Genomic DNA, 17,588 nt, shown 5'->3' on the forward strand with positions numbered 1-17,588 from the left:
TGACTAAAATACCCTTTTATGGACTATTCTCTAGATTGTTGGAACGTTTAACTCAATCGTGATTCGAATACAACGCAAATAAAACTTTTTTTTTTTTTTGGTAATAAGACTTCATTAAACACAAACTAGGGCCTTACAAGCCTGGGGAAGGCCCTTTCCGAAACATCACTAAACAAAAAAGGACTCACAAAGTCCAGCGGATTCCCAACTGAAATTCCGATTAATTATTCATTAGCTTTTTTTTCCCAAAATATCAGTAGCCGAATTGCCTTCTCTGTAATGGTGCTGAAATACAATATTATTAAAAAAAGACTTAAAACTAGCTATGTCCATCAAGATACTATCAAAAAAACCAACTTCCCCGTACCTTTTTTTTACTAAAATCTACTGTAAGTTGAGAATCACTTTCTCCAATGATATTCTTCATGCCCAATTTGACCGCAAGGTTCAAGCCATCCCTAACTGCTCAGATTTCTGCCAGATTATTGGAGTTGCAATGAAGATGCCTAACCAAAGTCCTGCGCTAGTAACCACAAAAAATGCTTAATATTAGCCGGGGACTTAACCTTCCATAATGCTTTCCATTTGGTACTGGCCAATAAGTCGCTAACATTGGAATTAATCAACTAACTGTAACAATCCTTGAGTGACACCTGACCATCCCTAGAATAAGGCCAAACAAGTTTATCCTTTGACCGTTTGGAAATGGAAATATGTATAACCTTTATTTTAAAAATAATGTCCCCAGGAATGCTATCGTTGATATGATTTAAATTCCAATCATTAGAGAAAGCATCAATAAGATCAGCTACTCTCAATGGATCATGGGAATTGATATCTGGGTTTAATAAATTAACTAGTGGTTCATCATTGCACCAGTTATCTTGCCAAACATCAAACCTATCTCCACAGCCATTACTCAACTTCAGACTTCCCTTGATCAATTCCTTACCCTTAAGGATACTTCTCCAACACCAAGATGCCCGATTAGGGCTACTGGTTACCCAGAAAGAGGTACTCTTAATATACATATCCTTAAGAAGAATTGAAACTGCCGAAGTATTAAAACAAGCAATTCTCCAAATTGTCTTGGCTAAAAAAGCAAAATTATGAAACTCAAGGTCCCTTATACCCAAGCCCCCATACTCTACAGGGTGACAAACCCTCTCCCAAGATATCAGATGGATTTTCTTATTACCTTCCTTACTCTGCCAAAGAAAATTCCTTCTTAACTTGTAACTTTTGAAAGAATAAATTAGGAATTCTCAAAGTACACATAAGGTGGTTCAAAGAAGGATCAAACACAGATTTGATTAAAGTATCTCTACCAGCAAGATTCAAAAAATTTAACTTCCACCCAGCCATTTTATTAGTAATTTTAACTAAAACATCAGTAAAATCACTACCCTTTAACCGACCCCATAGGATATTCATACCCAAAATTACCTGGCTTATCACTCAACTGCATTTGAAGACCTCTACAAAGAGATTTAGCCAATCTTCTGTGCATATTTTTGGAGAAAATCACCAAAGATTTAGAATTATTAATCAGGTGCTCATACCATCTAGAAAATTTGTCTAAAATATCTCTAATAACCTTAACATTTCGAAGATTAGCATCAAGAAAACTGAGACTATATCATCAACATAGAAGTTGTGAATGACCATAGGAGCTCCCCTACAAACTTTAAACCCCTTTATAATCTTATGATCAGTACCATAATTAATCATTCTACTAAGAACCCCTATACAAGTGATAAACAAATAAGGGGACAAAGAATCCCCTTGTCTGATGCCTCTAGAGGGAACAAAACTTTCACTAGGACTCTCATTAAACAAAACTTCAAAAAAAACAAAAGTAATACACAATTTTAACCGCTTTATCCAAGTATTATTCAAACCCAAATCTTCAAAAGTTTTAAAAATGAAATCCCACTCCAACTGATCATAAGCTTTTTTAAAATCGATTTTCATGGCCATCCAAGCTTTATTACCACCTATATAACGAAAAGAATTAAAAATACCACTGGTAAGAATGATGGAATCAAAGATTGACGAATATTTAACAATGACATTCTGGTTAGCAGAAATATATCTAGGCATGTAGAATTTCAGACGGTTTGCCATAGTTTTTAAAATTATCTTGTAACAAAAAATTACAAAGACTTATAGGTCAAAAAATTTAATATGAGAGGGATTCTAAACTTTTAGGATCAAAGTAATAAAAGTTTTGTTCATTTCAGGGTTAAGAGAACCAAAGGGTAAAAAATCTTTGACCACTTTCAAAACTGACGGTTCAACTATATCCTAAAAATCCTTATAGAATATGTCCTGCAAACTATCAGGACCGGGAGCTTTAAGATAACCTATTTGATTGATACAATCTAAGACTTCATCCTCCGTGACAGGTCCGGTAATATTCAAATCATCCTCCTCACTGATAACACAAGGGATAAAACTTTTCGACTCCGAAGAAAAAATGGAAGGATTATTAGAAGTATAAAATTGTTTGAAGTACTAATTAATGAGAATTTTAACATCTTCCTCCTTTTCAATCCAACTTATAAAATCATATTTGGGACAAGTAAATTTGTTACGGTGTCGACGAAATAGAGTTGAAAAATGAAAAAAAAATCTGGTATTCCAAATACCATGCTTGAGCCACTGAATGCGAGATTTTTGAGCGTAAAACAACTCTTTAAGCCTAAGTTTTTCCAAATAAACTTTAAGACAATTAACTTCGGAAGCTTTATTCTCCAAAGACGGATTAGAAGCAAAGCAATCTTGGGACAGACACAAATTTATTCTAGTTGTCTAGACACTCTTACGAATACACCCAAAAAACCTTTTGGTTCCGAATTTTGGATTCAAACGGAATTTTTTTTAAGCTTCTGTAACAAAGATATACTCCCTCCGTCCCTAATTAGTTGAGTCATTTATATTTTGCACAATTATTAAGGCAAAGAAAGAAGGAGAGTATGTTTAAGTATTTTTTACAAATATACCCTTATGGATAATAACTTGTAAAACTTCAAAATGATTTATCTCTTAAAGTATACCACGGTTTTTCGTAAACTTTATACCGTTGAATAACATTTTAAAACACCTACATGACGAATATAAACATGACTATCAAATTATGTATATTTATTATAATAACAATAATCAATTAAAAAGGTAGTTTTAGAAATATCCCCTTGATTAGTGAAATGACTCATCTATTTGTGGGACAAAATTTAAAACCAAATAGCTCAACTAATTAGGGACAGAGGGAGTATAAGTTTTCATCCTCGCCAGAACCCCTCTCCTTCCAAATATCCTTAACTAGGCTTCTAAATATATGGTCATTCAGCCAGATAGCCTCGAAACAAAAAGGCCGAGGGAGAAATCTAACATTAGGACAAGTGTCAATCATTAAAACACGATGATCTGAATTTTAGTAGTATAAGCGAGATAACTGACAGTCGGAAAAAAGAAAACTCCACTGCTCATTATTCAGAATTCTCTATCCAGTTTTTCCTGAATATTCCTTCCATTGATCTGCTTGTTGTCCAAGTGTACTTTGGACCAACCGCCTTCTTAAGCATTAGGTTGCAGTCATTCATAACTGTTTTGAGTTCCTTTAATTGACTGTAGGTAGGAATATTACCGTCCTTCTTGGTCACATATCTTAGCACGTACATTAAAATCACCCACAACTCCAACTGGGCAATCAACACTTGTCTTTTTCTTATTTCATCCCACACCGCATTTCTGAGACCAAGATTTTTGCTAGCATAAACCGAGGATAAAATCCAAGGTTTAACTCTCGTAATATTCACCATAGCATGAATATCCCATAAAGAGATAAAAGAAGCTTTAGCATCAACACCTTCCTTATTCCATAGCATCTATAAACCACCAGAAATACTTAAAGAATCGACAATAAGTGAGTCTCTAGTATGATCAAAATATTAGGATTATAATTCCTAATTAAATCCTTAGCAATGATTTCAAAAGAGGGTTTAGCAGCCTCTTTAAAATTCCATGTCATGATCTTCATTGGAAAAGAGGTATGTTGAGATCGGTTGTCCATCTCCGTCGGTAATGCACGCCAATTTTGTTGATGGGGTTTCTGAAGTCTCTACATTCCTTCTTCCATCTTCACTGGACTCACTCTTGTTCATATCGAGTTCCGATACATTCTGTCTATTTGAAGGGGGGGGGGGGGGGGGGGGGGGGGGGGGGGGGGGGGGGGGGGGGAAATCCCATCATGTAGCAATATCCATCTCGAACCTCGAGAGATCACTTGGCCCTCTTACTAAGGCATGGGTCTCCATTCTTGGTGGAAGGATTACTTCTAGCATGTAGTCTGCGTGCCAAACCTTTGAGGAGCAACCTGTTCCTGAAGGATCTATCTCCTCATGTCTGCGAACTATCTGTGCCAGTTGAACCCACTTCTCCCGCGGTAAATCTATAGAGTCGACTCTATCATCTACTTTATTTGTTCCCTCTGGACTGGAGGTTCCTCCTCTTCACATGATTTTCTTCTCCTAACATCCTCATTCTCGATCGTATGATCTTGCAAAGAAGTCTGCCATCTGAAGTATAGCTTCTAGAATGTCTACCAGTACATGTCATTATTCCTTCTCACATCTTTGAAACTCTGGTCCCCATTGTCTCACTTCCTTCTCTATCTCTATCTTCAACAAATCATCCATTATTCATGGTTCCACCAAGGGCCTGGTTAAGCATTCTGATTCTCCACTTCCACTCCCAATTACGCTTCCTCTTCCTCGTCCACTAGAGTGACTACCACCTCTGGTTATATTTCCTCCTCTCTCACTGGATGCGCTTGATTCTCCATACTCTCTGTAGTATTTTCTTTGGATTTGTTTGTTCTATGAAATATTAGAGTCAAAACTCATAGTTTTTATTGGCACCAAAAATCTCCTTACTAGGCTTCTCTCCATGCTTCGTGCATGTGTGTAGCTTACTTTGACCATCACCTGATTCAGCAAGACCATTCCCAGATTGGTCCAACTCTTCACCTTCACTGATAAAGCCTTCAGAGTTACATCCCCTAGACACGAAATCATCATTAGATTTACTATAATCTATATCTTTAATATCTTCATATATACTTATAATTTATATTTTGAACTTCCTTATTCCCAATGTTGGGCATAACTTTAGTGGATAAGTTACTGTTAAGGCCAGACCCACCTGATTTAAGATTTTTCGTGTGGTTGTAGTAATAAAGGTTCAAACTCTCGGACTTGTGAAGGTAATGGATTTTTAGATTTATAAAAATAATATACACAAAGATATTAACAATGGTGCAAGAGGTACTGGGGTTTAGGATTCCACCGAATTCATTTCTTAAGGTTCAAATAATGATTCTTTTAACAATTATAGCTCAGTAAATATATAAAATATATTGACTCTTATTTTTGCCAAGATAAATTCTCCAAATATTAGATGTAAATGTTAAGCATGAGGCATCAAATCATCTAAGCTAAGCATGCCGCATCAAATCAAATGACAACTAATTTTTTCAAATCATAATTTCAATTAAAATTAGTGCAAAAGTCATGAGAAGAATTAAATATAATTACCCAAGTGTGAAATAAGGCTTTCTCCATCACCCCAGTGTTGGGGTTTAGCTCCTCATATTAATCATAATCTCAAAATACATGTATTAAGCTCAAAAAGTTGATTAAAGGGAGTAAAACAAGTGAACAGAAAAATTGCAACAGAAATAACTGTTGCAAAGGCGCTGTTCACCGTTACAAAAGGAAGAACGATAAAAAGATAAACTGTTGTTGTAGCGTTTTAAGACCCACACTACGACCCACGATCCGCTGTCGCTGTCACTGTTTAAGAACGACTGCTCTGGCAGGTCCGTTCTTCGTGTTCTTCAGGCGTGTTAATGGCAGCAGCAACAGCAGCAGGTAACTTCTCTGCAACTCCTCCTGCGCCTCTCTGCTCGCCTCCAAACCTCCCCAAAACTATCGACCCCCATTTTAGTAGACCCAAAGATCATATTTATACTCAAAGACACGCTGAAATCCCTCGCCATAACTCCAAATATATAATTCGTCTTTACTCGGCAGTGAATAACATTATTTTTGAATATTTTCTTACCAGATTTAGAATTTCACACGTAAACTTAGATCCTGCACGCTCTAGTAAGCCTTATACATGCCTCATAAGTCATCCAACTCCTCCAAAACACTTCCATGCACAACCAAAACACACAAAACACCGTGTACAGGTCGTGTTCACTCCGTGTAGCTCTGTTTTGAGCTCGAGAATCAAATCGATATTTCCAGCCAATTCCGATCAAATTCGACACCCAAACTATCTTCCATAGGCTAAATCACATCTTTCTGCCAAAATTCAGCCATTGAATCGACCTACAACTACTTCATTTCTTCGATCGAAAATTCTCCTGAACTGTGAACATTTTCCCGCCAATTTTCAGTTTTCAAATTGTTGAAGAAGGTGCCCCTTATCCTGGACTGGGGTGAGAATATCAGATGCCTTGGGGGTGACCTGGTGGTGCCCCTTAGTAATTAGGTTACCCCTTATCCAAACTTGGGAGTACGAATAACACGTGTCCTCCGGGTGCCAAAATCAACTTTTCGAGCCGAATTTTCTTAAAATATTTATTTCCAAAAAAATACCTACAAATACATAAAATAACAAAATTAGTACAAAATCGAGTGCCAACAATATATAGTATTGAGAACAAATTGGACACAAAAATGTGTCTATCACCACCTCTCTTGATAACTCCTTTTGCATCGTTCCTCTTATTAATATCCGAACCTTTCTCTATTTGATCGTTAATGTCATGCTGATTTCCTGAGTTAAACTCACCTTAGCATTTTGTCCTTCTCCATTAAGAAATCTACAACCTTATGTTACCCGAGAAGAATTTTTCCGATGATTTCTTCGATTCTCAACCAACATCCATGACCCCAAAATCATGTGTATCATCTTTAGTCTCATCATCGTTCAATTCCTTATTAGTTGATATTAGACACTTTTTCACCACTGTGAATCAAAGGACAATTATCTTTTTTGTGAATAGCCTTTCCGCAATTGAAACAGAAATTATTAATCCCCTCTATTAAGGATCGAGCAAGAGAGAGGAGAGCATACAAGCGGAAGCACAAAACGATTACATTGATAATATCTTGGTGTATCTTTCTCATTAATTCTTCAAGATATTTAAATAATCACAAAACTTGATGCTCAAGAAAATTCCTAATATAACTCTCACAACTTAAAGTGTATATCTCCTAAATATAGACTCTCATATATTATTTCCTAACACCCTCCCTCAAGATGGAGCATGTAGATCACGAATACCCATCTTGGACAAAAAGAATAGAAACTAAGCTTTCCCCAACGCTTTTGCGAAAATATATTCTGATTGTAGTTTAAGGACACTTTCAGTCCTCTTCATAGTTTAAGGACATTTCGGTCCTCTCGTAGTTTAGGGACATTTCGGTCCCATCTTCGTAGTTTAAGGACATTACATTACTCTTCATAGTTTAGGAACATTTCGGCCCTAATCATAAGTTTATGACATTTCGGTCCTCTTCGTAGTTTTAGGACATTTCGGTCCCCTTCGTAAGTTTAAGGACATTACGGTCCCAATGGAAGTTTAAGGACATTACGGTCCCATCTTCGGAAGTTTAAGGACATTACGGTCTCAATTGTAGTTTAAGGACATTGCGGCCCCGTTCGTATTTTAAGGACGTTTCGGTCCTCTTTGTATCTTCAGTAGAATACTTGTCGTACTCTTGGATTCTTCAGTAGAATACTTCTTGTATTCTCGACAACTCATAGGATGTTAACCTACTATTGTTGTTCTTTCTTTCATCACCTTTTGGTAATCGATTTTCTTTCTTCAAATTTTTTTTTTCTTTCTTCTTCTTCTTGTTCTTCTCGATCTCAAGAATGTTGTAGCAACGCAAGCAACAATTACTTCATCTTTACCAACTTTGTTCATGATCGACAACCAGTTGTTGTCTCGCTTGCTTATAAGTTCTGTGGAAAAATAAAAACACCACAAACTATTTCCCTAACTTCCGTATCATCATTAGATTTTAAATCAAGTTCCGACATCTTTTAAACACAGACCATGCTGTCAAATACCAACACAATTCTATCTATCTTTCTCTTTTTTTTTTCCATCTGATTTCTTGGCTTCAAGCTAAAACAAAACCTTACCATTATCGGCAGTCACTACCTTCCTTTACTGTCATCAAACCATGACTAAGTGACAGCAACATAATCTCTTCTCGTGTTAACTACCATCACCTCAAACTGCTTTGTACACGACCACCATCTTGTAATCTTCAAATCAAACCACCAGAACTGACTCCATTCAATTCAACCACCATTGGACTTTGTACCTGGATGGATGGATCCTAGCATTCATCTAATTGTTTAAATCCATTTCAATCACTGCTGCGCCAAACTGTCCGTACAAACTCAATCTATTTCCAGCAACCTCCACTACTGCCTAGCCATCTCCAATGATCACAGACAACTCCCGTTAATTAGCATATCATCTCTTATTAGCAACTCGTTAGAGTTCTTCTCACTTTTTCGAGCCCATAACACCTCAACATCTTCTTCTTAGCAACCACCGTCTCTTTGTCCCGTTGATGGAAACAACAGTTCTTCTTCACGGATTCGCTTGATCAAACCTCTCCAAATTAGCGTAGCAGATTCCATAATCTCCTCATTTTTACCGGGAAGAATCAATAACAACAAATCCATTGTCCGATCCGTCAAAGACAGTTGCAACGAAACCAAACACAAAATTACGTGAAGATAACATACCTGTTCTAATCCAGTCGGCATCAACTCATCTTCATAGTACTAATTCCTTCCCTATCTTGACCGATCTTCCAATCCTTGTCAAGCAGTTTCAATAATCATGGGTGCTTCTAACTTCTTTATCTGAACATCACGACGATCCATCTCGGCTTCTAACTGAAGTCATAACCCTAGGAAACAAACCACTCTTAATTTTATTTCTCTCTCTCTCTTTGATTCTTCTCTCGACTCAAACCCTAATCAGTCAAAACTCTGACCTCTTCTCGATCTCTTCATGAGTTCTCTCGATTCAGAGAGCAGATGACGACACCTTTCTTTCAGTTCATAATTATAATCAGAACATCACACAATTTTTTTTTTCTGATTGCGCGTCACCGATGAATCATCTCTTCTTCTCCGACCAAACTTTTGTCCAATTAATCTTCAAATAAGAGCAACACGGCTTGACAGCCTTCAAACAATTCTCTCTTCTTCTTTAACTCATCAGAACTTTGCGCAACTACTTCTCTTTTAATGAAAAATAAAACTAACTAACAACTGTGCCTCTTCTAACTCTCTTCCTCTCCTCTCTCTCCCTGTCACCTTGCTCTAATACCATGTTAAGGATCGAGCAAGAGAGAGGAGAGCATACACGCAGAAGCACAAAACGATTACATTGATAATATCTTGGTGTATCTTTCTCATTAATTCTTAAAGATATTTATACAATCACAAGACTTGATTCTCAAAAAAATTCCTAATATAACTCTCACAACTTAAAGTGCATATCTCCTAAATATAGACTCTCACATATTATTTCCTAATACCCTCATATACAATCATCTGAATAGAATTACCAACCCAAACACGAGGAATTAAAGCTCTAGATAAGTCTATCTCAACACAAATTCTTGCATATTTCCCTCTGGTTACATTATCAGTAGTAATATATTAATCTTCATTAATTTTCCTACTTTGTTTCCAATCTGTTTCAAAATTTCCTTATCAAAATATTCAATTGGTAACTCAGGAATCCTAGCCCAAATGATAGTAGTCTTTAGATGGTTTAAATTCCGGTAACCACCACTGTAATGAAAGAAAATGCCATCCAATAAACCAAGTCCCTTGATTTGTTACTTTCCTCATATCATCTAAATCATCAAATTTGAAGAGAAATAAATCCTTACCCAAATCAAGTACTTGAATATTACTCACGGGTTTCCATAAGATTCTGGTTTTGAACTGAATAAACTTGAATCCAACTGTTACCCCCGCATAACTTTCCCAATCAAATATTGTTTCCACGGAGAGCTGATTCGTTGTCTTGTTTCCAGATATATATTAATAATTGGAATTTCAATTCCATATGTATCCCCATCTTCATTTAAGTTAAGATGCTCTATATAAAGATCATTATTCACCAGTTCTTCATCTTCCTTCCAATACGACCATGGCTCTATGTTTCCTTTTACTTTGTCAGCAAAAGAAACTTTAGGATCCATAACATGACTTTCCCTCGTATACCCCAAACGATGATCATCTTTCAATTATTTTTTTTTTAAATAATAAGTTGCATATTTTTACCTCGTACTCTCTCCGTTCAATTTTAGATGATGTTTTTTAAGTTTTCACGTAGATTAAGAAATGGAGGAAGATATGAAGATTTTCCAACTATACACTTAAGAAAAGTCTTCAATCATTAATTATTATTAATGCATTTAAAAAAAATATATAATTCCAAGACAAAATATTAGGGTATTAGTGGTAGTTTTGTGGAAAAATATGATAACTTTCGAGTATTGTGGAACAAAATAGTAACCCTAAAATATCATCTAAAATGGAGCGGAGCGAGCATGAGATAGCTTGAAACAACAAGGGAAGAATGACAAAATTTGTAGTTGGATAGAAACAAAAACAAAGAAATGGATGTCGTATCTTTTTACCTTCGGTAGCTCGGTCGATTATTTAGCAAGAATGGAATAAACCTAAGAGAAGTAAGCAACTCATAGTTGTAATTAAGTGCACCATGTGCAATTAGTGATTTCGTACCAAATTTTTTGATGGTTAACCTGTTTCAATTTTAGCATGTAATTGAGAAGCTTTTGTGAGTTTCCCTTGATGTACATTTATTTTGCTCTCCTGGGATGTCATGTACTTTTGTCACATTGAGTGCGACACTCTTTTTAATATATTTTGCCATTTTTAGTCAATTTTTTTTTTATACTATAGTGGGATAAACGATGTGGCGAGGGAATACGGTACTCACGATAATGACTAATGAGGTGTAGTGAACGTGTTATAAACTTTAATCACATATATGATAAATGAGTTTGTTACCGTGCCTAAAATCCGAATACCTACGCCCGACGACCCAGAATGTACTATTATTATCCGAGGTCTGTTAATTTGCTCTGTGACCGGCAAGTTAAATGTACATTCGATCTACTTCAGGATCCAAAATCTCTATTGTAATTAAATTTTTTGCAAACTCAAGATTATATTGGGACAAAAGAAGACGCAAAATGACCAGAAATGTACAACTGTGAGTCTTAATCTTTCGTCATGACTAAAATTTGCAGCTTGATCTAGATTATATATGCTAAGTGGCTCTAATGACCCAAAATTTACTTGGCGAGTAAGAAGGTTGTCGAATTTTTTTTCATACTCATGACCTCCAAATAGCCATGATTGCTAAAGAAGTTGTCGGGATTAACAGGGGATACCGTTTGAGTAATCCAACGTTTAGGATGGGATGTAATTTTTTTGTCTCATATGAAGCGGTGCCTCCACTAGTTTTGGTCACCCCAATGCAAATAGCGCCATAACCCAAGCGGCCAAAGTTTGCATTTTAAATCAAAATTTACCATTGTAATCTAAAATCTATTTGGGGACCTAAATACCCTAAACACTCCTTCTTGACCAAAAATTTATCGTTGGATTGAAATCTATCTTATGATATATTATATGCGTCCCACTATTAGTTTACCTAGTAGCACAATTTAGAAATAATTTATCACACAATTTATGTTGTGACTAAATCTCTATCATTGTAAAGAAATATATGCATCTGGGTCCAATATGTACATTGTAACTGTAGTTTTTCGTATAGTGCAAATTGTTAAGAGTCTGGAAAGTGATCCACGAATCCGAATTACTGCCGAAAAACAAACTGTCGGCCAGATTTGACTTTTACGAATCCGAATATCTGTGCCAACGATAGATGGTGAATCACAATATTAAAATGATAAACTCACCACAAGTTTGTGTCTCAACTGATAAAATAACAGCGGATTAATTAGTAGTAGATAACTCATCCAACTTTCACTTCTTTGTGCTCTACTGATGATCCGAGTGAAAAATCCTATAAATATGTTCACTTCAGAGTATCATTTAATATCTCAAAGTAATTAATCAAAAGAAAAGAAGAAAAGTTAGCAAGTAGTATTTTTATAATCATGGCAGGAATTAATAAATCTGGTGTTTCTTCTCTTTACTATCCTTCAGCTGCATTGTTTCTCATGCTGATGACTTTAGGAGCTGAAATCAAGTCAGTTCGATCACAGTCTTGCTTCCAGGATATTACTAATCTCAACGTATGCGCACCATTTGTTCTTCCCGGGCAAGGTGTTGCATTACCAACTGCTGAATGCTGCGGCGCCCTGCAACGAGTTGATCAGAGCTGTATTTGTAACACTCTTCGCATTGCTGCTCGTATCCCTAGAGCTTGCAATCTCCCAGCTCTAACCTGTGGTAATTAACTTGTTACTATTCCTTTTTTTTACTATGTTTTTTCTGCACATTGTTCTGAATTTTTTTGCGATCACTTCATATTTCAGGTGATGCACCAGAGAAAGATGGAAAATGGGTAGTACGTGATAATGAGAGCAAGATAGCAGGTGTTTCACCTTAGTTTCATTATCTTGTTTTGGTCTTTGGATGTCATCTGTTTTGCAAATAAGAAATGTAATGCAAAATCAGATTTAGAATGTAGAAGCTATTTTCAGTTTCAATAAAAAAAAATCAGCTTCTAAAAAAAAAAAAAAATTCTAAATATCTATTTTTTTGTTGGGCTTGGCAATTTTTACGTCATGGTCACTCGAGTTTTTTGAGGGGGAGAAACATCTTTGCAGCGGGAAGGAAAAAAGTATTTCCATGGGGACAAACAATGTGAAATGTCAAGTTCCGATGAGATTTATGGATAGATAAACTTTAGGAGCCGATTATTCTTGCCTTTATCGGCTCCGCCACGTTCACAGGCCTTGTTGGTACAAAAAAAGCTCAAAAATAACTAAAAAGATATAACTACAGACTTCAGCTTATGCCACAATTTGCTTTTCTTCGACTTGCGCAGCCAAGTTTACTGGACCCAAAAGTGAACCTTTGCCTAAAACAATCTGGAACAGTGCGAGAAGGATCTTATATGTTAAGTTTCAAATTGCATATTTTCATTTTTGTTTTTAAGTGAATGTTAAGTAACATCATACATTGCTTTATTCTTTTTCGAAGAATCATTTTTCTTTCTTTTACCATATAAAGGAATTTAACTCTACTAAGGAAATTCAAGTCAAGCTCAGAAAAAAGCAAAGAAGATGATGCTATTACATAGGTGCTGACCTCACTCTGATTCAACGAAAAATCATGCTCTCTTTTCAACTCTTTTGATTGATGGAGATTTTACAGCCCAACTACTCAGTTCCTAACTACTTACTTCTTTCTTGAAAGTTTGGTAGTTCGTCCTTATGCAACGGTCATATCAACTTTACTTGTTTGCTGCACCGTGTGATGTAAGAACATTTGCGTAATCCCAAAGCAATGCCATCTCTACAGTACATACTATATTGGTTCAACATTTTGAAAAACTACAAGTCCAAATCTGTTAACTACCCAGGACAGAATTCATACAAATATCGGCTCATGAGTCTACCTCGTTCCGGGACATATCCGTTATATTGCTCTCGCTATCTTTACTAGACATGCAACCAACTTGCATGGAAATCTAGGATACACCACAGGCAAGTCCGTGCAGAGAGCAAAATGCTGGTAAAACCAGTCTGTTCTCAAATAAACGGGCTAGATATCTAGCTAAATACCTTCCCTTCCCGATTCTCTTGCCTCGCAAAGGCAAATTAACCAAAACAAAACCATTCAATTTTTCAAGAAACTAAAATCCAGGATAATGTGGAAGTAAATGAATATATTATGTACATTATCCATCTATCAACAAATCAAACACAACCATTGAAAACGAACTAGGATTTCCATAACCCGAATTGCTAACAAGGATCCACATTTGTTGCCATTTGGATAAAACAGAATAATGTGCCTATACATTTTTGTAACTGGTGATAAAAATATGGGAATATCACTCTTCCAGAAGGAAAATCCTTGAATATTACGTTAATGCATTATTCCATATGAACGTAAAACGCCAATGATAGGATGAATCACAATATTAAAATGATAAACTCACCACAACTTTGTGTCTCAACTGATAACACAAGCATAACAGTGGATTATTTAGTAGTAGATAACTCATACAACTTTCACTTCTTTGTGCTGATCCGAGTGAAAAATCCTATAAATACATTCACTTCAGAGTACCGATTCCATATCTCAAAGTGCTCAAGTAAAAGAAAAATAGAGAAGAAAAAAAAGTTACCAAGTAGTATTTTTATAGTCAAGTAATAATCATGGCAGGAATTAAGAAATCTGGTGTTTCTTCTCTTTACTATTCTTCAGCTGCATTGTTTCTCATGCTGATGACTTTAGGAGCTGAAATCAAGTCAGTTCGATCACAGTCTTGCCTCCAAGGATATCACTAATCTTAACGTCTGTGCACCCTTCGTTCTTCCGGGGCAAGGGGTCGCTTTACCGACTGCTGAATGTTGCGGCGCCCTGCAACGAGTTGATCAGAGCTGTATTTGTAACACTCTTCGCATTGCTGCTCGTATCCCTAGAGCTTGCAACCTCCCAGCTCTAACCTGTGGTAATTAATTTATTAACTGTTCCTTTTCTTTCTTTTTTTACTATGCTCTTTCTGCACATTGTTCTGAAATAATTTGATCACTTCTGATTTCAGGTGATGCACCAGAGAAAGATGGAAAATGGGTAGTACGTGATAATGAGAGCAAGACAGCAGGTGTTTCACCTTAGTTCCATTATCTTGTTCTTGTCTTTCGATGTCATCAAATAAGAAATGTAATGCAAAATCAGATTTAGAATGTAGAAGCTACTTTCAGTTTCAATAAAGAAAATTTTAATTTCTAAATACGGAGTATCATTATTTTTGTTGGGCTTGGCAATTTTTACCTCATGGTTTTTGAGGGGCTTATCTTTGCAGCGGAAAGGAAACAAATCCCATGGAGACAACCAATGAATAAAGTGACAAGTTTAGATGAGGCTTGCGCATAAATGAACTTTGGTAACCGATAGGGTGTGCAACCAACGGACGGTTGCGGATTAGGGGTCACCCGCAACCAAACCATCAAAGTTGCGGATTTGGAAAATTGAACCGTAACCGGGCCAATCATCTGTGGATTTGACATTCACGGATTAGCGGGTGATGCGGATCGGATACGGATTAACCGCGGATTTAGAATTTTTTTAAAAAAAAGAAAAAGTCTGCCTATCTGTGAAAATCCCTTCGTATGGGTAATTGATCTCTCTATTTATGTTAACTCACTGTCTCACTCCCATGATAATAAATAAATAACAATGAAGCAATTGTCAAAGTTTTGTTGCACAATATTATGAGTACAATATATACTTATTAGGTAGTAATCTTAATTAACACTGCAACTGATAAGTGTAGTGATCTTTAATCATTTGATGTAGCACCTTGTTTTTGAAAACAAATTTAATTTCCTCTATGAATTGACAAACAGCAGGATAAATTTCCTGCATTAGTGCTTTAGCAGGATTCTTGTCCACATTAGACCACCTTTGGCGGATAATTAACTGCTACCTTGTTTTGTGTTTATATTCAGTATTAAGAGGAGGGCACAACTTCTTTTTCCAGTAGTTCTCACAACGCACGGAGTGGATCACATGCAAGCATCGAGAAGCTTCAAAACCTTCAGTTTCTTCAAGAAGATTATGCAGATCTTGAAATGTTCTCTGAAGAGGACGAACCTCTTATTCCCAGTAAATTAAATTAGAGATATCTATTCTAATCTAAAATCTAAAACTCAATTTTTGCAGGTGCGGGTGAATCCGCGGATTTCAAAGTCCAAGCGCAACCAAACCGCTAAATCTTGCGGATTTGAAAACTCAACCGTGTCCGATACATAGACTCTTGCGGATTGGTTTTCACCGCAATTTTACGGACGGTTGCGGGTGAAAACCGCGGTTTCACACCCCTAGTAACCGATCATTTTTGCTTATATCGACTCCTTTTTGTTCACAGGGCCTGTGAAAATAAGCTCTAGTGAACCCAATACTTAAAGAAGCTCAAGTCAAACTCAAAAAAAGAAAGGAAAAAAAGAAGAAGAAGAAGATGCGATGGCAAGTGGTTAATTAGTCTATCATTATGCCTAACGTAATACTCAAGTTGTCAAATGGAATATGTAATTGTCGTAGTAAAGAGGTCACTCTCTGTTAAGACTGGCACCATTTTCACAGTATGTGATGAACAATGGTGGAGGACTAGAATTGCTTGGTTACAGTTTGATTTTGCACTGGCAACCAGGCTAGCAGAGATTACACACAGGGAAGGAGCGGAAATTCTCAAGATACCGTGAGATATTTTGCACTGTTTAGAAGATACCTGTGGGATTTACAACCGCATGATTCTTTTTGGAGGATACCAACCTCGTCTTAGCTCACGCAATTCTCTATTCAGAGCTCTTATTGGTAAAACAGGAGGCTCCTCGAAACAATATCTCCAGCTAGCGGAGTTCATTTTCCATAACATAACATACAAAAAGATAGTTATGCAGGTTTGATTTGGTTGCATAGCTACCAAGACAAAATCGATAGAGAAAGGAAAGGAATCAAAGGATTATGGAATTGAGAGAAGAAATGTAGCGACTTGTATTTCAAGAGGGGACAGATGTGCTTGTGTCCTTATTAAGGGCTTACTTGAAGGAAGGGGATGTGGACGGGACAGAACTTACATGGCTTAAACTCCTTTCAAGCTTTTGTTTACTGAATGGAAGATTATTCTAGGGTCGGGGAACCTATGAAATCATCGGACATATTCAGCGTATGCAAGACCATGTGGATTTCACAAAACGGAAATTGGGTCATTTGTCCAAATATTCTTAAAACATGGTTCAAATGGACGAGTAAAAATTAGTATGTGTGAAATGGACACTGGAAAAATAGTAAGAATGAAACTGGATTCATCCTGGCTTAAACTTAAAAAATAGTGAGGATGAAACTGGATGCATCCTGATGTATAAGAAAAAATATTTAAAAATGGACAGGATGAAACTGTTTACATCCTGACTATTTTTATAATTTCGTCCATTTGAACAGTATCAAATTTTACATATCTTTTTCACCCAGAGATTGTTGATAGAGATTATATATTTGGAATCTCTAGTCAAAGTTGGTAGAGATTTTCAGACGCATGCAATGTGATTGGGAGATCGGTATCAAGTGACAATTCAGTGTATCTTTTATGTTTTAATTCGAGAGAAAAATGATGAAGCAGAAAAAGTGTGTGACTTGATGTACCAGAAGAAATTCTGACATTGAGCAGCTACTAATGGAAATAACAGCTGGGGCCTATTCTGAGCTTGAGCGAAAAGGTGATTAAAAGAACT

The 17,588-nt window shown here is 36.3% G+C and overlaps 2 protein-coding genes across 2 annotated transcripts; one reads left to right on the forward strand and one right to left on the reverse strand.

Moving 5' to 3' along the window:
* Positions 1–626: 626 nt before the first annotated feature.
* On the reverse strand, positions 627–2,127 carry LOC113305185. Its single transcript, XM_026554273.1, has 3 exons — positions 1,598–2,127; positions 1,447–1,502; positions 627–1,093 (listed from the first exon to the last, which is right to left on the reverse strand). Exons 1-3 carry the CDS (start codon positions 2,125–2,127, stop codon positions 627–629), a joined length of 1,053 nt encoding a protein of 350 aa, XP_026410058.1.
* Positions 2,128–12,130: 10,003 nt separating this feature from the next.
* On the forward strand, positions 12,131–12,758 carry LOC113304058 (stamen-specific protein FIL1-like). Its single transcript, XM_026553160.1, has 2 exons — positions 12,131–12,570; positions 12,657–12,758. Exons 1-2 carry the CDS (start codon positions 12,276–12,278, stop codon positions 12,728–12,730), a joined length of 369 nt encoding a protein of 122 aa, XP_026408945.1. The 5' UTR covers positions 12,131–12,275; the 3' UTR covers positions 12,731–12,758.
* The last annotated feature ends 4,830 nt before the right edge of the window (positions 12,759–17,588 follow it).

This window comes from Papaver somniferum, chromosome 8, assembly GCF_003573695.1.
Source record: "Papaver somniferum cultivar HN1 chromosome 8, ASM357369v1, whole genome shotgun sequence".
Classification (NCBI taxonomy): Eukaryota; Viridiplantae; Streptophyta; class Magnoliopsida; order Ranunculales; family Papaveraceae; genus Papaver; species Papaver somniferum.

Coding starts and splice junctions, on each gene's coding strand:
- LOC113305185 (XM_026554273.1), bottom strand. CDS start 2,127: ATGGCAAACCGTCTGAAATTCTACATGCCTAGATATATTTCTGCTAAC. Junction 1,503..1,597: donor CTAATCTTCGAAATGTTAAG/GTTATTAGAGAT, acceptor AAATATGCACAG/AAGATTGGCTAAATCTCTTT. Junction 1,094..1,446: donor GCAGTTGAGTGATAAGCCAG/GTAATTTTGGGT, acceptor TTGCTTTTTTAG/CCAAGACAATTTGGAGAATT.
- LOC113304058 (XM_026553160.1), top strand. CDS start 12,276: ATGGCAGGAATTAATAAATCTGGTGTTTCTTCTCTTTACTATCCTTCA. Junction 12,571..12,656: donor TCTCCCAGCTCTAACCTGTG/GTAATTAACTTG, acceptor TTCATATTTCAG/GTGATGCACCAGAGAAAGAT.